The sequence below is a fragment of the Trichomycterus rosablanca genome, chromosome 5 (assembly GCF_030014385.1).
Source record: "Trichomycterus rosablanca isolate fTriRos1 chromosome 5, fTriRos1.hap1, whole genome shotgun sequence".
Taxonomy (NCBI): domain Eukaryota; kingdom Metazoa; phylum Chordata; class Actinopteri; order Siluriformes; family Trichomycteridae; genus Trichomycterus; species Trichomycterus rosablanca.
Genome location: NC_085992.1, coordinates 39069968 through 39092699, shown reverse-complemented (window position 1 = coordinate 39092699; position 22732 = coordinate 39069968). Strand labels below are relative to the sequence as shown.

At 41.8% G+C, this 22732-nt stretch overlaps 1 protein-coding gene and 1 long non-coding RNA gene across 3 annotated transcripts in view; one reads left to right on the top strand and one right to left on the bottom strand.

The window, feature by feature from the left end:
- The window catches only part of prkg1a (protein kinase cGMP-dependent 1a), a 137641-nt gene extending 116014 nt beyond the window's left edge, over positions 1-21627 (top strand). For both annotated transcript variants that reach the window (XM_062996155.1, XM_062996154.1), the window contains exons 10-18: positions 13078-13174; positions 13352-13491; positions 13615-13704; positions 16482-16623; positions 18871-19034; positions 19141-19263; positions 19342-19404; positions 19504-19570; positions 21202-21627. In XM_062996155.1, the coding sequence (XP_062852225.1) occupies positions 13078-13174; positions 13352-13491; positions 13615-13704; positions 16482-16623; positions 18871-19034; positions 19141-19263; positions 19342-19404; positions 19504-19570; positions 21202-21300 (985 nt within the window). In that variant the 3' untranslated portion in view covers positions 21301-21627. The remainder of the gene's footprint in view (positions 1-13077; positions 13175-13351; positions 13492-13614; positions 13705-16481; positions 16624-18870; positions 19035-19140; positions 19264-19341; positions 19405-19503; positions 19571-21201) is intronic.
- LOC134315146 (uncharacterized) lies at positions 3298-3653 on the bottom strand. The gene is made up of 2 exons (XR_010012470.1): positions 3539-3653; positions 3298-3436 (listed from the first exon to the last, which is right to left on the bottom strand). It is a non-coding gene; the product is annotated as an uncharacterized LOC134315146 (long non-coding RNA).
- Positions 21628-22732: the final 1105 nt, after the last annotated feature.

Genomic DNA, 22732 nt, shown 5'->3' with positions numbered 1-22732 from the left:
TGCGGTAGCCATGGCGGACGGGAGCTTGGGCATCGGAACGAAAAGGCAAGATTTAGTGAACCGGTCCACAATCACCAGTACCACCGTGAATCCCCTGGATTTTGGCAATCCTGTGACAAAATCCAGCGCCAGGTGTGACCACGGTCTTGAGGGTACTGGTAATGGATGGAGGAGCCCACGAGGACGCTCTCTTGTGCTTTTGTTGGTTGCACAGACAGCGCAGGTTCGAACAAAGTCCTTGACCTGACTCTCCATCCCCGGCCACCAAAACCTTCGGCGCAAGAACACCAGGGTCTTAGAGACTCCTGGGTGAGCCGCAAATGAGGACGCGTGAGCCCATTCAAACACCTGACGACGGACTGTTGATGGTACAAACAGCCGGTCAGGTGGACCTCCACCTGGGTCGGGCTCAACCGCTTGAGCGTCCCGAATCGTCTTAAATATGCCCCACGTTACTGGGGCAGCAATTTGACTCAGGGGGATGATAGGGTCAGGCTCAGTCTCAGGTCTGGTCGGCTCCCACTGCCTGGACAAAGCATCGGGCTTAACGTTTTTCGACCCTGGTCTATAAGACAGGGTGAAACAAAACCGACCAAAAAAAAGTGACCACCGAGCCTGACGGGAATTCATCCGCTTCGCTTGTTGGATAAACGACAGATTTTTGTGGTCTGTCCAAACAAGGAAGGGATGTTTTGCCCCCTCGAGCCAATGTCGCCACTCATCAAGCGCTAGCTTAATGGCCAAAAGCTCCTTATCTCCTACCGGGTAGTTACGCTCGGCAGGAGTTAGACGGTGTGAAAAGAAAGCACATGGGTGGAGCTTCTTTTCTGGACCCACTCTCTGGGACAATACCGCCCCAACCCCGACGTCAGAGGCATCCACTTCCACTATGAAAGGTTCCTCTGGGTCGGGCAACTGCAATACAGGAGCAGTTGTTAAGAGAGACTTAAGCCTATTGAAGGCTTGCTGGGCCTGCACCGTCCATTTAAACGGACCCTTACCTGTGAGAGCCGTCAAAGGAGCGGCGACCGTACTGAAGTTCCGAATGAATCGCCTAAAAAAGTTTGCAAAGCCCAGAAATCTTTGCACATGGCGTACGGAACTTGGAGTTGGCCAGTCCTCCACAGATTTGATTTTTGCCGGATCCATTCGCAGGGCACCTTGTGAAATTATAAACCCCAAAAAGGAAACTGATGGGGTATGGAAAATGGACTTCTCCAGCTTGACGAACAAATGATGGTCGAGCAGAAGCTGGAGAACCCGGCGAACATGCCTCACATGTTCTTCGATGGACCGGCTAAATATTAGGATATCGTCTAGGTAAACATAGACGTATCTATCAAGGGCTTCCCGCAAAGCCTCATTGATAAAGCGTTGGAAGACCGCGGGGGCATTCATTAACCCAAAGGGCATCACTAGGTACTCATAGTGTCCCGTGGGCGTAATGAATGCAGTCTTCCATTCATCCCCTCGCCGGATACGGATCAAATTATACGCGCTGCGTAAGTCAAGCTTCGTAAAAATTGAAGCCCGCTGAAGGGCTTCGAAAGCCGTGGCCATCAGCGGCAGCGGATAACGATCCTTAACCGTTATTGCGTTCAGACCTCGATAATCGATGCAGGGGCGCAAGGTTCCATCCTTCTTTCCCACAAAGAAGAATCCTGCCCCAGCTGGGGAGGACGATGGTCGGATGAACCCCTGATCGAGTGCCTCCTTTACATACTCCTCCATGGCGATCCTCTCCGGTCCCGACAGGGAGAAGAGGCGCCCCCTAGGAGGAGAAGTGCCAGAAAGCAAGTTGATCGCACAATCGAAAGGTCTGTGTGGGGGCAAGTCCCGCGCCCGGGACTTGCTAAATACCTCCTGCAGGTCATGGTACACGGGGGGCACCCGGGCCAAGTCAGGGGTCATCGCCTCAAGCGATGATGGCGCCGATGACATGCTCACTGGCAGCAGACATGCATCTTGGCACCGTGTTCCCCATGCATAGATTGACCCGGTTTGCCAATCAATTTGGGGATTGTGCTTCCTCAACCACGAGTGTCCCAAAACCACTTGGAGTTGGGGAACCTGGGTCACTAAGAATGTGATCCTCTCCTCATGACTCCCCAAACGCATCGTGAGAGGAGGCGTTTGATGCGTGATTGGACTCCCGGCCACCGCCCGGTCGTCCACGGCATGAACCACAATGGGAACTCGTAAGGGTTGAAGCTCAATCCCCAACCCATGTACCAGATGGCGATCTATGAAATTCTCCACCGCGCCTGAATCGACACAGACTTTGAGATCAGTATTCCCAGAATCCCAACGCAACGACGCCCTGAGAAAAAGACCCTGCTCAGGGATGATGGAACAGCTCGCCCTCGACTCCCTGCCACGGGAGCGGCCTACTCGTTTCAACCGAGGTCGGGCCCTCGAGGCGGAGTCGGATGGTAATGGGGCGCCCCCCCGAGTCGATCCCAGTTGCATGGGTTCTGGGTCCTGATCTCGCGACGCGGGCCGGGGCTGGCCTTGAGGCCGACAAAAGGGCGGGTGAGACCCTCGCTCCCGGGAACGTTGTCGGAGTCTGGTATCAATTGAGGTAGCTAGGAGATAGAAGGCCTTAAGAGAAGTGGGAAGTTCTCGAGTGGCCAACTCATCTTTAATTCTCTCTCCTAGACCACGGTGAAAAATGGCAACTAATGCCCCCTCGTCCCAACCGCACTCAGCCGCCAGAGTGCGAAACTCGATGACGTAGTCGGCGACTGAGCGCCCCCCTTGGGACAGCTCGAGCAAGCGCGGGCCCGCCTCCCTTCCCCCTGTGGGATGAAAGAAAGTGTCCCTCAGAGCCTCCTTAAAAGAGGACTCTGAAGAACACTCCGGAGCGTTCTGTTCCCACAGGGCAGTAGCCCACTCCAAGGCTTTGCCGGTAAGTAGAGATATAATAAACGCAACCTTGGAGCGCTCAGAAGGGAAGCGGGACAGCTGTAGCTCGAATGTGAGGGAGCATTGTAGGAGGAAGCCTCGACATTTCTTCGCCTCCCCTGAAAAACGCTCGGGGGGCGGAATGGAGGTTTCGCCTCCTACAGGAGGTGCTGGGGGAGCGGGAGAGTGGCTGAGGCTACCCGAACCGACTGCCAGAGTCGGCAACAGCTGGGCGATTTCAGTCACCCGCTGTGTCAGCTCTGACAGCGCCAGTTCGTGTCTCCCCAGTGCGACCCCCTGGTGACGAAGGACGTCAACCATGGGAGGAGTCTCTGCTGGGTCCATCTATGGTCGCACCTTTCTGTTATAAAGAGAGGCGTTAGGACCCAAAGATGCAGAGAAAAATTATATTTATTTACAATAAATAATAATTTTTACAAGACAAATGATAATAATGAAAATAAAAAACGGAAACTGGCAAAACAGAAAACAATTCGGGAAAGCCCGAACGGAGCCGCTGGCTTGCTGGCAACTGAAAAAGAGAAAAAGAACAGTACAAAACACAAAAGAAACAATCTACCTATGCGAGGCGCGAACCCTGGTCGCTCACTCGCAAAGCGAATGCGTATCTCACCTCGCTATCCCGTAGCTGAGAGTGACGCTGCGCCTACGCCTTATAAGGAGCGTTTAAGGAAAGCGAAACCTCAGACACTGTCCGAAGAAATCGCGCAGAATAAGGTAAACGCCTTTTAAAGCGTAAATAATCGGCTGTGTCACCAACAACGCTCTGGGAAGGAGCCGATCTAACTAAAAGAGAGAAAAGAGGTGAGGCGCGGATTCGAACCGGAGTTGTGCCGATGCTAACACGGCGTTCAAACCGCTGAGCCAAACTGGCACAGCTGAAACCAGAATCCGCTTAATGCCTTAAGGGGCTGAGGTAGTTGCAGCGAAGCGTCTAGCATAAGCCCGATGCTACTCACGTTAGCCGGGCGCCTAGCAACGCTAAAAACAAACCGCAGCTCGCGGGCTGCACCGATCGCACCGTCTTTCCCTATAAAAAGAAATAAAAACCTCAATACCTCGACCTTGCGATCTACACACCCTTGCGCCCTTTTAGCGCCGGGGGTAACCGAACTGGCCCTGATAAAGGTACAGGCTGGTGCAGTGCAGCATAACCCACCAAACAAAGACAAAAGGTGCGACACCTGCAGTCTAGCAACGCCCCCTTAAATAGGGAGCTCGCAGCTGCAGGTCATTCGCCCTAATCAGCTGGCCTCCTATTTGAGGCCATGCTGTTCTTTGTTCTGTAACGCCTGCAACGCTGGGAACTGGTGTTACGTTCACCAGACGTCGCAGGCACCCTAACACAAATAGGAGATAACAGAATTTGGAAACACATGAACTAACAATCCAAGACAAATGTGTGAACTTTTTAACACTGCATATTTTTGCACATCTACGTACAACCACTTCACTCACTCATGCATAAATCATATAGAAAATTAGACTGGCATCTCTTACAGACTGTTACCCGGCACATCAAGCTCTCTTTGCATTTTGCACACAAACACTCACACACACACACACTTACTTGTAATGTTTCTTGCAATTCTTACAGTGGCTTTACAGACTTTACAGTGTCCTGTACTGTTTTCACCCATGTAAATATCCTTATCTGCACACAGTCACTTTATACACACATACCCAGAATTTATTTTATTTATTTTTGCAATCCATGCTTCAGTTGTACTGGTTCATCCTTTGTAAATATTCAGATGTTATGTAAATACTTTTTTACTTTTATCTTTTTTGGAGAGTGTCACAGTAAGTTTTGTTGTATTGTCATTATACTTACAAATTTCATTGCAAGTATAATGACAATAAATGTTCTTCTTATTCTTTTTCTTCTTTGTAAGGTGTAATTAGTTTGTTATGAGATTTATTGAATTGATAGCAACCTCAGCACTCACTTGATTCTATACTACAGAGACTGTTGGGCTTTTCTGATTAGGTGATTACTGCCAGGAATCCCAGAAACCCAGAGAGCAAGAATTAGCCTTGTTTATATGATTTATGTAGGAAGGCAGATGTAGTAGACAGCTGACATGCCATCTGCACTGAGGGACTATCACCCCGGTCTCCTGAAGCTGCAGTTGGAAAGCCTGTGGCCTGGTACTCTAGGGAACACTTTCAGATCTGCACTCGGATGTAGCAGCACAGGATCCTGAGAGAGAGAGAGAGCGAGAGAGAGAGAGAGAGAGAGAGAGAGAGAGAGAGATCACAGCTCTTTAACAGTTCATCAGCCAGAAACACACTCCCCAGAGTGTTACATCATCCAGCATGATGTCATGCATCCTTTCAGACACACTTTTTACTACCAGTACACATTTACCCCTCCGTTTTACCGTAATAGTTTATTTCAATCTCAGGTCCAGTTATTAGAATAAAATTAAATTAAATAAATTAATCATTTAAACAAATTTTCTGATTAGTAAAATTTGTAGAAAAAAAAAAGTAAAGCAGTAGAAAAATATATTTATATATGAGTAATGTTAAATGGACACATAAAAATGCTACAAAAATGTTTTGATTATTATTCATTTATTTATAACCCTCGGCTGGCGCAGTGATAAAGCCTGTATCACTGAGAGCCAGGAATCCGGTATTCAAACCTCAGTGGTGTTATTGGCTGGTCGGGCATCTGCACAGACCTGGGGGAGGGGAGCATGGCCTTAACAGGCAAGCCATTAAGAGGCGCATTTGTCAGTGCGCTCTCAGTTCCGGTACCAAGCCAGGAAAAAAGATAGTTACGTCAGGAAGGGGGGCACATTTGATGTAATTTAACTCAAATTGCATTCTGTTGATGATAATGATGGTCATTATTATTATTATTATTGTTATTATTTTTAGTAATTAGTAACTTGCATACCAGACCACGATTAAACATAAATCAGTTTAAAATTACTCTCACTCACTCATTCACTTTCTCAACTGCTTATCCAATTAGGGTCGGGAAGGGGGGCGGGGTTGTGCTGGAGCCTAGGCCAGCTTTTCCATGGGCACAAGGCACACAGTAACACCCTGAACGGGGCACCAGTCCATCGCAGGGCAGACACACACACACACACACACACATTTACCTATAGGGCAATTAAGTGTCTCCAATTAATCTGACTGCATGTTTTTGGACTGTGGGAGGAAACCGGAGCTCCCGGAGGAAACCCACGCAGACATGCAAAGAGAACATGCAAACTCCACACAGAAAGGACCCGGACCGCCCCGCCTGGGGATTGAACCCAGGACCTTCTTGCTGTGAGGCGACAGTGCTACCCACCAAGCCACCGTGCTGCCCCAGTTTATAATTAGTTTATTAACAAAATATATCAAACTTAAAAGACTAACTATTGGAGTAGCTGTTGGAATAGATGCAACAAAGCAACATGGAACCTCGTTTTAATCCTAGCTCTGAAAAGTTTTGCATGTTACCATCATGCCCATTTGGGTTTTCTTTGATTACTCAGGTTGCCCTTAATATAACAAATCAGTGTCTCCATCGTGTGGTCACATATAATGGCACACTCTTAATTTACTGTAGAACAAAAAAGTGGTAGAAAAAATTTGATAAAAGTGGTGAAAAGGTTATTTCATCAATAAAGACAAGATCACTGTGTTGGAAACTGATTTTTAATCAAATGATAAATAACCATGCACTGTGGGTACATTATCCTCTCAGTCATGTTTTGTCATATTCAGAATTTTGCTGACTGATTTTGCAGAGAACTTGCAATGGATCACCTAAACCAACATCTATTTAGTTTTACATTTTCTACACAGCAATTCGATTCTCTAAATCACTGACCTGGCTGGCACTGGAAACCAGCATGAATATGGAGATTTAGTGTCCTAGCACATGGTGTTTATTTACTGTCAGCGACATCTGTGCATGATAAGCATAAGCCTGGCTTGTCATGATGCCAGTCACATCTTCTTATTAAATTAAGTTATTGTGTTATTATGTTCTGTGTGACTAATCTCTCCCTCCCTCTCTTTCTCTCTAAATTGATACAGACCAGATAGCTGCAATTTTTTTTAGATATCGGCTTATTATAACAGTAATTCTGGCTGAGTACTTTAATAAACATCATAGATGTTTTGGTTTGACATATGTACAGTACAATAATCTAGTCAAAATTAGATTTATTGTATTGTAATACAATATAATATTATATTGCAATATAAAAATGTTTAGAATTTTGAATAGTTAGAATTTAATATAATAATGAACCAGTTAAAAGTTTTATTAGGGATTTATTAACTTTTTCTTAACACATTCTTCGAACCCTTTGTCATGACACTGATGTAGCATGTCATGAACCTATCATACCGAATACTAAATACTCTTATTCCTGCTCTGAACGTAATATCAGGCATTATAACTGTATCAAGTATCAGCTATTATCATGTTTTCACTATTGTCTGGACATAAAAGTCCTGAAAGTACCATATCCATCTTTGCTTTAATGTTTAAAAACAATGTTCCTCAATTAAAGAGTGTAAGGGATTAGCATATTTACATTTACATTTTCGGCATTTAGCAGACGCTCTTATCCAGAGTGACTTACAGAAGTGCTTCCATAGTAAACATTAAATAGACAACAGTCCAATAACACATATCTGCTGAAACCCTGTTAGAACCAAAGGTGGGGTTTTTTTTGTTTGTTTGCTAGAAATAAGAGTGTTAGAATAAGAGCGTTAGGAAGTAAGTGAGTAAGTAAGTACAAGTCAGCTTAAGTGCTTAGTAAAGAGGTGATGAATGTTTTAAATCATTTTTTAAAGACAGCAAGAGACTCAGAAGTTCTGACAGACAGAGGAAGCTCGTTCCACCACATGGGTGCCAGTACAGAGAAGAGCCTTGATGCTTGTCTTCCTTGAGTCCTGGGTAGAGGATCAAGTCGGGCAAGACTAGTGGCTCGGAGGTTGCGTGATACCGAGCGGGGTTTGATTAGACCTCGAAGGTAGCTTGGGGCTAGTCCATTTTTGGCTTTGAAGGTGAGCATCAGTGTTTTAAACTGAATGTGTGCAGCTACAGGAAGCCAGTGAAGAGAACACAGTAGTGGGGTGATGTGGCAGTGTTTAGGTTGGTTAAAAACCAGACGGGCAGCTGCATTTTGAATGAGCTGCAAGGGTTTAATAGTGGACACAGGAGCACCTGCCATATTTGTCCCTCTACAGTGCATATCAATGAACAATTTAAGAAATATAGGAATTTCAGTGCGTAAATGACAAGGGTGCAAGCCTAAGCTAAACACCAGCTTGCCTGTCTGCAGTCCAGTCCTGTCCTCAATAGAGAATGTGTGGAGAATTTAAAAACATAAAATCATAACAGCGACAACCCCGTACTGCTGCACACCTTTTAAGATCTGTGCTTTGATTTTTGATGCATTTTTCATCCTTATTTTTACCTTATTTATTTTCTAGTACTTTTGCTACCACTAAATGGCAGACAAACATGTCTACATATAGGCTTTGTTATGCCATATACCTCATTCTGCTTAACTTACACCTGTTGTTCCCAGTAGTAATGTCCCAATTTGTTACTGCAGGGTCTCGAAAGGTTAAGACAGTTTGCAGAAAGAATAGGACAAATTAAACCTAAAACACTTGTTATTTTTGGTGCGAAAATGTCTTGTAAGTGTTGTGAGAAGTAATGGCAACATTATAATGGCAAGGCTTGAGGGTTATTTGTTCTGGTTTCACTCATTTTTTAAGTTCTACCAGAGATGACCAGAGTCGCATGTAAGTCACACACAGCAACTTCAGACTCGATTCGGACTCGTTTGTTTGTTTGTTTGTTTATTAGGACTTTAACGTCATGTTTTACACTTTGGTTACATTCATGACAGGAACGGTAGTTACTCATTACACAAGATTCATCAGTTCACAGGGTTATATCGCACACAGTCATGGACAATTTAGTTTCTCCAATTTACCTCACTTGCATGTTTTTTTTGACTGTGGGGAGGAAACCGGAGCACCCGGAGGAAACCCACGCAGACACAGGGAGATTCGGACTCGTAAACAACAAGAGTCCCTAGCGTCAGCATGTGTTAACATTAGTTACGTGTGACAAGTTCACTTCATTTGAACATTTTCGTTACCTTTGGATTGGAATCTCACTTAAAATGGTGGAATACCCTACATAGTGCACTTCACAGGAACAACTGGGGTGAATGAAAACAATGAATGAAATGAAAACAAAACGTATCAGTTTAAACTTTTAACTGGTACCTTCTTGTTACAGAAATTACATTCATTTGCACAATGAAAGTAAAGGCACTACGTACAACAGCAAAATACAGTCGCTAATCTGTTGCTGTTTTTTATCTGAAGTTACATATTATTTGTTTATTTCTACACTACATTTCCAATATATGATTTGTGTATATTATATTGACTTGTGACTTGACTCTGACTCTAGCCTAAAGAATTGTGACTTGACTTGGACTCTAGTCTAAAGACTTGTGACTTGACTCGGACTCTAGCCTAAAGACTCATAACTTGACTCGGACTCTAGCCTAAAGACTTGTGACTTGACTCGGACTCTAGCCTAAAGACTTGTGACTTGACCGACTCTAGTCTAAAGACTTGTGACTTGACTCTGACTCTAGCCTAAAGACTTGTGACTTGACTCGGACTCTAGCCTAAAGACGTGTGATTTGACCGACTCTAGTCTAAAGACTTGTGACTTGACTCTGACTCTAGCCTAAAGACTTGTGACTTGACTTGGACTCTAGTCTAAAGACTTGTGACTTGACTCTGACTCTAGCCTAAAGACTCATAACTTGACTCTGACTCTAGCCTAAAGACTTGTGACTTGACTCTGACTCTAGCCTAAAGACTTGTGACTTGACTCGGACTCTAGCCTAAAGACTTGTGACTTGACTCGGATTCTAGCCTAAAGACTTGTGACTTGACTCGGACTCTAGCCTAAAGACTTGTGACTTGACTCTGACTCTAGCCTAAAGACTTGTGACTTGACTCTGACTCTAGCCTAAAGACTTATGACTTGACTCGGACTCTAGCCTAAAGACTTGTGACTTGACTCGGACTGTAGCCTAAAGACTTATGACTTGACTCGGACTCTAGCCTAAAGACTTGTGACCTGACTTGGACTCTAGCCTAAAGACTTGTGACTTGACTCGGACTCTAGTCTAAAGCCTTGTGACTTGACCTGGACTCTAGCCTAAAGACTTGTGACTTGACTCGGACTCGAGCCTAAAGACTTGTTACTTGACTCGGACTCTAGATTAAAGACTTGTGACTTAACCTGGACTCTAGCCTAAAGACTTGTGACTTGACTCGGACTCTAGCCGAAAGACTTGTGACTTGACTCGAACTCGTATTTTGTGACTTGTAAACATCTCTGAGTTCTACATTCTCTTTTGCTGTTTACTTGCCGTGCACGTCTACTTATAAGGTTGTGTATCTCTGGCCACGTGCTTTCTAGTTTGTGTACTATCCTAGTCTGTTTTTCTTACTATAGTCTATCTTCAGAGTAAAGTCAGAAGTCAGAGCAACAGTGGTGCTACATTGTAACACTGCCCAAACAGTGTATTTCCCACAGAAGGAACATGTGTTGTTTGGGCAGTGTTCTATTCCTGGATATCAGACTGTCCTTCAGCAGCCAAAATGTACACTGATGCCTTTGTCCCGGAGTAGCCTTTCCTTTTCCTGCGAGTCCAGTCCAGTCTGGTTATGAGCGTGTGTGTGTCTGTGGGTCAGGATCCTTGGCAGTTTATGTGAAAGGTCATAGGTTGACACCAGGCCGCCAAACACAGCCACTAAAATGTTATTGCTCACACACATAGATTGCAAACAGGTCAAAAAGTACACTATTTCACCAAATGTATTTGAACACCTGACCATGAGCTTGTTGAACATTTCATTCCAAAACTATGAGCATTAATATAAAATTGACTCTACTCTGTTACTTATACAGCATCCACTTTTTTGAGAAGGCTTTTTAAGACTTTGGAAATGGACTGATGGGCACTTTCTGATACAGAGCAAAATGTATGATTTCATTAATTATGACAAGTTGTCCAAGTCCCCTGTAAGCAAAGCAGTCCCAGACCATCACATAACCAGCACCATGTCTGACTGTTGGCATAATGTTTTTTTTTTTTATGGTAGAATGAGGTGTTAGCTTTACACCAGATGTAACAGCACCAATGTCTTCCATAATGTTTCACCTTTGGGGGGTCATTTATATGTTTATATATTTTTTTTTTTACACCCTTTAACAGATGGATGCCATTTTGCCCAGTGTTTTTTTCTTATTGTGGAATTTTGTACACTGACCTTAATAAAGGCAAATGAAGCCTGCAGTTCTTTATATGTCCTGGGCTCTTGTGTGACCCCCTGGAAGAGTCATCCATGTGTTCTAGGTAAAATTTTGGTAGGTCGGCCACTCCTTGGAAGGTTTACCACTGTCCCAAGTTTTCACCATTTGTTGATAATGACTCTCACTGTGGTTCCCTGAAGTCCCAGATCTTTATTAATGGCTTAAGTACTCTCTTCAGTCGAGGAGCGTGTGTGTGTGTGTTTTGGCAGTTTATGTGAAAGGTCATAACCTCTGGTTGACACCAGGCAGCCAAACACAGCCACTAAAATGCTTCACATTGCCAGACAGGTTCTATTTATATTGAATATGTCTAGCAGTAATCATTCCTGGGTCTGGCTAGTGAACATGAACCCAGTAGTCAAACAAATTTGGATAACCCAGCTGATTTACTAACTAAGGGAGCAATTACTTTTCACATAGAACCAGGTAGGACTGAACAGCAATAAATAAAATCATTAAAAAAAGGCATTTTGTGTTTTCTTTGTGTGTTATATTAAAAGTAGTGTGATCGTTCAAAACATACAATATACATTTGTACAATTGTAAGGGGGTAATTTTTACAGCACTATACACTGATCAGCCATAACATTAAAACCACCTCCTTGTTTCTACACTCACTGTCCATTTTATCAGCTCCACTTACCATATAGAAGCACTTTGTAGTTCTACAATTACTGACTGTTCTCTACAAATGTTTTAGCTTGCTTTTATTCTGTTCTTTAATGGTCAGGACCCCAACAGGGCCACCACAGAGCAGGTATTATTTGGGTGGTGGATCATTCTCAGCACTGCAGTGACATTGACATGGTGGTGGTGTGTTAGTGTGTGTTGTGCTGCTATGAGTGGATAAGACACAGCAGCGCTGATGGAGTTTTTAAACACCTCACTGTCACTGCTGGACTGAGAATAGACCACCAACCAAAAATATCCAGCCAACAGCGCCCCATGGGCAGCGTCCTGTGACCACTGATGAAGGTCTAGAAGATGACCAACTCAAACAGCAGCAATAGATGAGCGATCGTCTCTGACTTTACATCTACAAGGTGGACCAACTAGGTAGGAGTGTCTAATAGAGTGGACAGTGAGTGGACACGGTATTTAAAAACTCCGGCAGCGCTGCTGTGTCTGATCCACTCATACCAGCACAACACACACTAACACACCACCACCATGTCAGTGTCACTGCAGGGCTGAGAATGATCCACCACCTAAATAATACCTGCTCTGTGGTGGTCCTGTGGGGGTCCTGACCATTGAAGAACAGGGTGGAAGCAGGTTAAAAACAGTCAGTAATTGTAGAACTACAAAGTGCTTCTATATGGTAAGTGGAGCTGATAAAATGGACAGTGAGTGTAAAAACAAGGAGGTGGTTTTAATGTTATGGCTGATCGGTGTATACTGGTATCTGAGTAGAAGATTTTACATTTAATACAAAAAGAAGTTAATCTGAATTTTCTCTGCTGAAGAATAAAGCTGAAAGGCTTTTTATAGTAACAAACTGCAAAATTTGTTTACTGGAAGAGCTGTAAAGGGCTCCTCTGCCTAAAAATACATTTCCTGATCATAGTGCATACAGTATCAGTGAAGACAGTACTTTTAGCTCAGAGGAATTAAAAGCAAGCAGATTTCAGTCCACAGTTGTACTCTAACCCTAGTTTGCAGTCGTACATGTTTTATTTAAAAAGAAGAAAAGATGAGGACTTATCTATCCTCAAATTTAAGCTGAATTTCTCTAAACATTTTACATTTCTTTGTTTGCGTTTATATAGGTCTGAAGCAGAGAGTTCATTCTTTTATAACCTGCACCTGTCAGACTTCAACATCATAGACACTCTTGGAGTTGGAGGATTTGGACGTGTTGAGCTGGTAAATGAAAATATTGTCTTGTTTACTGGCTAAGTTTGGGTAAAACTAATTTTTAATGTATGTATAATGCTAATAAATAATGTTTGTATATAATATTAATTAAATAATACATAAAAACATTCATGTTAACTTTTTATATGTACAATATTTGTACGTGTGTCTATTTTGTAATCCTAGGTGCAGCTGAAGAGTGACGAGTATAAGACGTTTGCTATGAAGATCTTGAAGAAGCGTCACATTGTGGACACTAGACAACAGGAGCACATCCGGTCTGAAAAGCTCATCATGCAGGAAGCTCACTCAGACTTTATTGTCAGGTATGTAAATACCAAGCTGTAAATGAATACTGAATTTACTGTCAACGCATACAGTTACATACACACTTTGAGAGATTTAGTTACAATAACAGTGTTGATTGGGATTCTTTTATCATTGTGCAGGTTGTACAGGACATTTAAGGACAATAAATACCTGTACATGCTAATGGAGGCGTGTCTGGGAGGAGAGTTGTGGACCATCCTTAGAGACAGGTCAGAATTTACTGCATGCTTAAAAGTTTTTTGGAAAAGTTTGGACATCTCATGTTTTGTTTAATTTTTGTAAGTAAAAAAAAGTAATTACATCCTCTACGAGGAACAATCGTTTTTAGTTATGTCATATTCATGATTTTTTTATATATGTTGAATTCAGCTGGAGATTTAAATGTTAGATTTAAGTAAAAAGATGTGTTAACTTATTCTAATCTAAGAAATCAACAAAACTGTGCAAACATTTACATAAGACATTTATCCAACACTCTACCTTCTTGAACTTTATTGTTCCATATAGGGTTGGGCGATATTGCAGATTTTCATACCGTCATACCGTCTTCAGGAAATACCGCGGTATACGGTATTACCGCGGCGGGGGGGGGGGGGGGGGGGGTTGTGTCGCGGACGAACTGTACAGTGTACACACTTGAGTGTAATTACAATATTTCAATGTTTTATTATAAAAAGATTTAACAATCTGAACGTCAAACATTGCTTATCTTATCTGATCTATAATAAATACGCATAAGTATAAATGCATGTGTATCAATTACACTTTAACACAAACATTAACACATAACATTTTGGCATTGTAATCTCTCTCTGCCCACACAAAACAAAATAATAGCCGGCTACACACTTCAATATATTTCAAAAGTTAACTGCTTAGTTTATAGTTACAGATATTTCTTAAAAGTGTATGAACGTGTACGATTAGTTATGCCTGTAATCCAGAATTAAGTTCTATACCGTAACAAAAAATATGAATGTAAATGTTCATGTTGCGATGACGGTGATGTAAAGTAATGTTAAAATAATTCAAAGTCCAAACATTTGAGTGGTTAACGAGAACGCTACTTTACATGTCACACAAGCTCAGTGCAAAACTCGAGCACAGAAACGGTACAAATCCGATCTCTTCCCTACACACTCGCTCCCTACGCCCTATAGTGCGCTTCACTTTCTTAAAGGGCCAGACAATATATTTTATAATTCACATTACACGACAGGTGAGACGTTCTTTTTTCTTAATATAGCGCTTTTATTTAGGAAAAAATAGTTCTTACATAGGCAGGAAAATCTATGGCAGACAAGAGTCAGAACAGCGGATTGGGCGTAACGTTATTATTACTGTTTGCTCCTTTTTCTCAACACTTGTGCTCGATTTACACTGAAGATATATTTAGTAAATAAGTACATGTCCGCGCATGCACGCGCTTGTGTTCATTTCCGGTTGAACTGATAAAAAATTTTGATTTTGAAAAATTAAAAGACGAGCCGTTTTTCAGTTTCTGCTTGTTAGCTCACAGCTAACGCTAGCCAGTGTGCAGTGTTGCCAACTCCTCAGTAAGGAAAGTAGCTATTGGCTGTCCTAAAAGTCGCTAGAAGTCGCTAAATGACGTCATTGCCTCATTTGCATATGATCCATTTGCATGTAATTGACGCTGTAGAAGAGGAATAACATCGTGGGAAAGACAAAAAGTGGGTAAAAAAACACCCTAAATATGTTTAGAACTACAAATGAACATTCTTCTGTTAATTCGTGGTTTGTTTTTGTTTTTTAAGAAAATACTGAGCTACTCTGGGCAGGGTTGCCAGATTGCGACAGTAATTTTCAGCCAAAATGCATGAAAAAACGCCCAAAACACAGGATAAGCAGATGGTGTTTAGCATTTCACAAATAATAAACCAGTTAAACCATCATGACCTACAAATTAATATCTTAAAATGTACAGATCAGTAATTATACATTATAAAGGACAAATTATTTTTGCTTGCATGTCTTTAAAGTAGCCTGCCAAGTTTGTAAAATGCATTATTTGTTAGGACACACAACCCTTTGCATGTAAATAAAAATAAACTTGCAAGCAATGAAAGTTCAACCTCTCGTACATATGAGACTTGCTTACCTTCATATTCAACTCAAATCACTTGTCTAACATATGAATCACTGTATTGATGGGCGTGGCAACAGTGTCTTGGACTGGAAAGAATAACCTGTCAATCAAACTTTTGACAACGGGTTGGATGTGGTGGGAGAAGGTAGGGAGAAGGGAGACCTATTTATATTCCACCTGCTTTAGCAATAGCTTTTTTTATTTCGATTTTAAGCTGCCAAAATAATTACAAACCAGCCCAAATTTTGTCCACCTGCCAAAGTGTGTTTTTCCCTGCCAATTTCCAACAAAATCCGCTCATTTTGGTGGAAACCCGCCCAATCTGGCAACAGTGACTGTGATACTGACCGCCCGTGCTTGAGGACAGTAACTGCAGAACAATGTGTGTTTTCACATTCGAGTCTCCAAAAGTCTCCAATAACACCAGAAAAAGTCGCTAGATTTGTCGCTAGTCGCTTTTTTGAAAAAAAGTCGCTAGAGGAGTCTGAAAAGTCGCTAAATATAGCGACAAAGTCGCTAAGTTGGCAACACTGCCAGTGTGGCTCTTCACTCGTCTCTCTGTGTTATCACCAGTAAGCACCCCACAGCCAATCAGTGAGCTCCAACCGCCTACCCCTCCCACCCCTCCCTCACTGTGGATGCGCGCATGTCCTTAAAGTCTCAGTTTTCAAGGTAAACCTGAAGCAGAAATTCGGCGCTTCACATTTAAAAAATACCGTCACCATTTTTGAATACCGTCACCATTTTTGAATACCGTCACCATTTTTGAATACCGCGGTATATGGTAATATCGTCATACCGCCCAACCCTAGTTCCATATTCATCAATCACGCCAGTGGATGTTGGACTAACTGTGCTTATGTTTTTAATCTATTTCAGGGGTTCTTTTGATGATTCTACTACGAGATTCTATACTGCATGTGTAGTGGAGGCTTTTGCCTACCTACATTCCAAAGGCATTATTTACAGAGACCTCAAACCAGAAAACCTGATACTGGACCACATAGGTTATGCCAAACTGGTAATATAATCTATTTCTACTTTGTTTATGTTTTTTTATAATATTCTCCATGTTGGAGGGTTTTCCAGTAGACTTTTTCATCAAGGCATGGCCTGCATTAAAGTGTTTTAGTTAATCTTATAAGTCTTGAATGGGGTTGAGGTCTGAAACTGAAATGCTGCTTTGTAATACTAAAACAGATAAGCACCTTTCTTAAATTGCTATCCCAGTATTAAGCATGTAATTTAATATAATGCCTTCGTATGCTTTAAAATTATATGAGGGTTCTTTAAAAACTTTCAGCGCTTTTTTAAACTTCATTCATTAAGAATTTCAAAAACAAATTACATCACTTTTCTACATAGTCACCTTTCAAATAATTGTTTCTAGCGTCGTACCAACTTTTTAATGCCATCAGCAAAAAATGTTTTTGGTTGGGCGTGTAGCCACTGATGCACCTCTGCTTTCACATCATCATCACATGAAAATCTTCTTCCCCTTAAAGCTTCTTTGAGCGTCCAAAAAGGTGTAAATCAGATGGCGCTAAATCCGGACTATAAGCTCTCTCTCAGTCGCTCAGACACGACCAATTACTACTCCTCCCACCCTCACTGTTTCCAACCCTTGTAATTTCCCATTAGTGGAACCAAACTGAAACAAGGTTAAAATTCGGTATTTGTATATGGATTCTATACTTCTGTAGCCAATTTTACAGTGATTTTAGTTCTTCAGACTGCATTACTGTATTTGTTAGTTTAAAGTCCAAAGGTAGTGCGCATTACACCACTTCAGCTAACATTTGGCATTGTGCATGGTACTGTTAGGCTTGTTTGCTTCTGCTTGGCCATGTAAACCCAATCCATGAAACTTCTGAGTAAAAGATTTTTGTGCTAACATTGCCAGTAAATTGTAACACATTTTATACTGCACACGCTTTAGTAGAGTACCACCAAATTTACAGCTGTAAATACAAGGCTTCCACATACACTGCCTGGCCAAAGTCACCACCTGGATTTAACTAAGCAAATAGGTAGGAGCCTCCTATTGGATAATAACTGCATAGGTGATTGTTTCAGCTGGCAACAAGTTATTTAACCCTAACTGATGCAGTGAGTAGCTTCTCATTTGTTAAACAACCATGTGAAAAGACACATCCTGTGGTCGTGGAAAAGATGTTAATCTGTTTCAGAAGGGTAAAATAATTGGCATGCATCAAGCAGAGTAAACATGTAAGTTGCTGAAACTACTAAAATCGGGTTAAGAACTGTCCAACGCATTATTAAATAGTGGAAGGACAGTGGGGGGAAACATTATCTTCGAGGAAGGAATGTGGTCGGAAAAAAATCTTGAATGATCGTGATCGGCGATCACTTAAACGTTTGGTGAAATCAAATGGTAGAAAAACTCCAGTAGAACTCAGGGATGTTTAATAGTGAAAGTAAGAGCATTTCCACACGCACAATGTAAAGGGAACTCAAGGGATTGGGACTAAACAGCTGTGTAGCCTTAAGAAAACCACTTGTCAGTGAGGCTAACTGGCAAAAACAGCTTCAATTTGCTAGAGAGCATAAAGATTGGACTCTGGAGCAATTGAAGAAGGTCATGTGGTCTGATGAGTCCAGATTTACCCTGTTCCAGAGTGATGGGCGCACCAGGGTAAGAAGAAAGGCGGCTAAAGTGATGCACCCATCATGCCTAGTGCCTACCGTACAAGCCTGTGGGGGCAGTGCTATGATCTGGGGTTGCTGCAGTTGGTCAGGTCTAGGTTCAGCAACGTTATGTGCCCACAGAATGAGGTCAGCTGACTACCTGAATATACTGAACGACCAGGTTATTCCATCAATGGATTTTTTCTTCCCTGATGGCACGGGCATATTCCAAAATGACAATGCCAGGATTCATCGGCTTTAAATTGTGAAAGAGTGCTTCAGGGAGCATGAGACATAATTTTCACACATGGATTTGCCACCCAGAGTCCAGACCTGAACCCCATTGAGAATCTTTGGGATGCGCTGGAGAAGACTTTGCGCAGTGGTCCAAATCTCCCATCATCAATACAAGATCTTGGGGAAAAATTAATGCAACTCTGGACAGAAAAAAATGTTGTGACATTGCAGAAGCTTGTGGAAACGATGCCACAGCGAATGCGTGCCGTAATCAAAGCTAAAGGCGGTCCAACCAAATATTACAGTGTGTGACCTTTTTTTTGGCCAGGCAGTGTATATTGACCATGTAAAATACATATCTTAACTATTTGAATGTGTTTAGGTGGACTTTGGATTTGCTAAGAAAATTGGATTTGGGAAGAAGACATGGACGTTCTGTGGTACGCCGGAGTATGTGGCACCAGAGATCATCCTTAACAAAGGCCATGATATCTCAGCAGACTACTGGTCCCTTGGCATCCTTATGTATGAACTACTAACTGGCAGGTAAGAATAATCTACATTAAACATGTACCATTATAATTGTGCAGCTGTTACATTTTTATACATATAAAATCAATATTATAACTTCTAATTCTTAAATCTATTGTAGCCCTCCTTTTTCAGGCCCTGACCCCATGAAGACTTACAACATCATTCTAAGAGGCATTGACATGATTGAATTTCCAAAGAAAATCACAAAAAATGCTGCCAATCTTATTAAAAAGCTATGCAGGTACTTAAAGTTAAAAACACAGTTAACACATGAAATATTACATTCAAAGCACTCAATACTGACTTTTTCCGTTTCCAGGGACACTCCTTCAGAGAGACTAGGAAACTTAAAAAATGGTGTCAAAGATATTCAAAAGCACAAGTGAGTGTGAACATAGCGGAAGAGTGAGAATAATCAGTATATAAATAATGCTTTTAATGATACTGTTGCTTCTGTGCTGATATCTTGTGCTCTGTGCAGGTGGTTTGAAGGCTTTAACTGGGAGGGTTTACGAAAGGGAACACTGACTCCTCCAATCATCCCCAGTGTAAGTACACAACAACATAACAAAAAAACAACAACATATATTTAAAAAATATGCAGTATGTACCCAGATTCAAAAACACCAGGGGCTGCTTCCACTTGTTTGTGTTTGTGGATGAACTATGCATTATGTTAAAAAGCACATACTATTATTATAGCACAGCCATCAGCAGACAAAATGAAGCAGAGCTGGAAACAATTGATATAGTCCTTTATTTCATGATTTCATATACGTATAGGCAGTATATGTAATACAGCCCCAAATCAGAAAAAGTTGGGACAGTATGGAAAATGCAAATAAAATAAAAATGCAGTGTTCTTTACATTTACTTTCATTTGATTGCAGATAGTTTGAACTCAATATATTTCATGTTTTGTCTGCTCAACTTCATTTCATTTGTTAATAAACATCCATTCCTACATTTCAGGCCTGCAACACATTTCAAAAAAAGTTGGGACAGGGGCAAATTAGAGCTAGTAATGAGGTGAAAAAACTAAATAATGATGTGATTCCAAACAGGTGATTGTAATCGTGGTTTGGTACAAAAGCAACATCCTGGAAAGGCTGAGTCTCTGATGAGCAAAGATGATCAGAGGATCTCCAGTTTATCAGCAAATGCTTGAGAAAATTATCGAAATGTTTAAAAACAATGAACCTCAAAGACAGATTGGAAGGGATTTGCATATTTCTCAAAAAAGAAGCCTTATGTTAGCCATGTCCAGAAGTGGCATTGACTTCTCTGGGCTCTGAGGCATCTAGGATGGACCATCACACAGTGGAAACATGTATTGTGGTCAGATGAATTAACATTCCAGGTCTTTTTTTAAAAAAATGGACACTGTGTGCTCCGGACCAAAGACAAAAAAGACCACCCAGACTGTTATCAGCAACAAGTCCAAAAGCCAGGGTCTGTCATGGTATGGGACTGTGTCAGTGCCCTTGGCAAAGGTCATTTACACTTCTGTGATGGCAGCATTAATGCAGAAAAGTACATTGAGATCTTAGAGCAACATATGCTGCCTTCAAGACATCATCTTTTCCAGGGACGTCCATGAAGAGGGTACGTACACTGGACTGGCCTGCCTGCAGTCCTAACCTGTCCCCAATAGAGAATGTGTGGAGAATTTTGAAACGAGAAATGCAACAACAACGACCCCGTACTGTTGCACATCTTAAGACGTGTTTGCAGGAAGAATGAGACAAAATAAAAGCTGAAACACTAAATCACTTGGTATCCTCGGTGCCAAAACATCTTTTAAGTGTGGTGAAAAGGAATGGCAACATTACAAAGTAGTAAATGCTTTACTGTCCCAGCTTGTTTTGGAATGTGTAGCAGGCCTGAACTGCAGGAGTGGATGTTTATTAATAAATGAAATGAAGCTGAGCAGATAAAACATGAAATATTTCAGATTCATCCTTTCTGCAATCAAATAAAATAAATGTAAGAAACTCTGTGTTTCTTTTTATTATTAGCATTTTCCATACTGTCCCAACTGTCTGTTTGGGGTTGTATAATAATCACTACATTATAATTTGTATTTCTTAGTGAAACTAGATGTGACAGTGAAATGATAGTAAATGTGATACTTCTTGTAAAATGAATGTATGAATGACGTCTGATCGATTGCTCCTAGGTCACATCAGCCACAGACACAAGTAATTTTGACAGCTTTCCTGAGGACAATGAAGAGCCGCCTCCTGACGATAACTCCGGCTGGGACATAGATTTCTAAATCTGTACCCAAACACTGGCTCACATTAGCACATTCACACCAAACTAAAGACCTGCTGCACTGTTGCTTGGAACAGAGCTGCTTCTTTTGGACGGACTCCATTAAAGACTGCCTGAGGAGAGAGGACAGACAGAGTGGAAGGATAAAAAAATGTTTGTTTTAGGCTTGACTGTTAAAGTACAGAAATAATAGCTTCTATGGACTTAAGATAATTGGTATTGCAGAGCCTTCACTCCAGACAATGGGGGGAGTAATATGTTCAGGTGTGTGTGAATGAACCTGCTGTAAATCTGTCTTATCATAGGATATCAGAGATACCATGTTGTAGCAGGTTGTGACCTCACCTCATTGCTTTTGCTTTCTGACTGATTGCGCCAACAGTTCAGTACTAATTACGATCAGCCATAACATTAAAACCACCTTCTTGTTTCTACACTCACTGTCCATTTTATCAGCTTCACTTACCATATAGAAGCACTTTGTAGTTCTACAATTACTGTTTGTAGTCCATACGTTTCTCTACATACTTTTAAGCCTGCTTTTACCCTGTTCTTCAATGGTCAGGACCACCACAGAGCAGGTAATATTTAGGTGGTGGATTGCTCCCAGCACTGCAGTGACAATGACATGGTGGTGGTGTGTTAGTGTGTGTTGTGCTGGTATGAGTGGATCAGACACAGCAACGCTGCTGGAGTTTTTAAATACCGTGTCCACTCACTGTCCCCTCTATTAGACACTCCTTTCTAGTTGGTCCACCTTGTCACTCATCTATTGCTGCTGTTTGAGTTGGTCATCCTCTAAGACCTTCATCAGTGGTCATGGGACGCTGCCCACAGGGTGCTGTTGGCTGGATATTTTTGGTTGGTGGACTATTCTCAGTCCAGCAGTGACAGTGAGGTGTTTAAAAACTCCATCAGCATTGCTGTGTCTTATCCACTCATACCAGCACAACACGCACTAACACACCACCACCATGTCAGTGTCACTGCAGTGCTGAGAATGATCCACCACCCAAATAATACCTACTCTTGAAGAACAGCATGAAAGGGGGCTAACAAAGCATGCAGAGAAATATATGGACTACAGTCAGTAACTGTAGAGCTAAAAAGTGCTTCTATATGGTAAGTGAAGCTGATAAATGATGGACAATGAGTGTAGAAACAAGGAGGTGGTTTTAATGTTATGACTAATTATAATTAGTACTGAATTGTTGGCGCAATGTATGTTCAATAGAATCAGATTCAGACGTTAGTCAGACGACAGTCGACAGTCCTGAATATTACTCTTCTAGCTAATCAGGTTATTATACAGCATTTACATAGTGCCCAATAATATATGCCTTTGAGTATTAGCATTCAAAGCACAAAGTTATGTTGATTTTACTATCGTTTTGGGTAAAACTTCTAAACTAAAAGTTCACATTGAAAAGCAC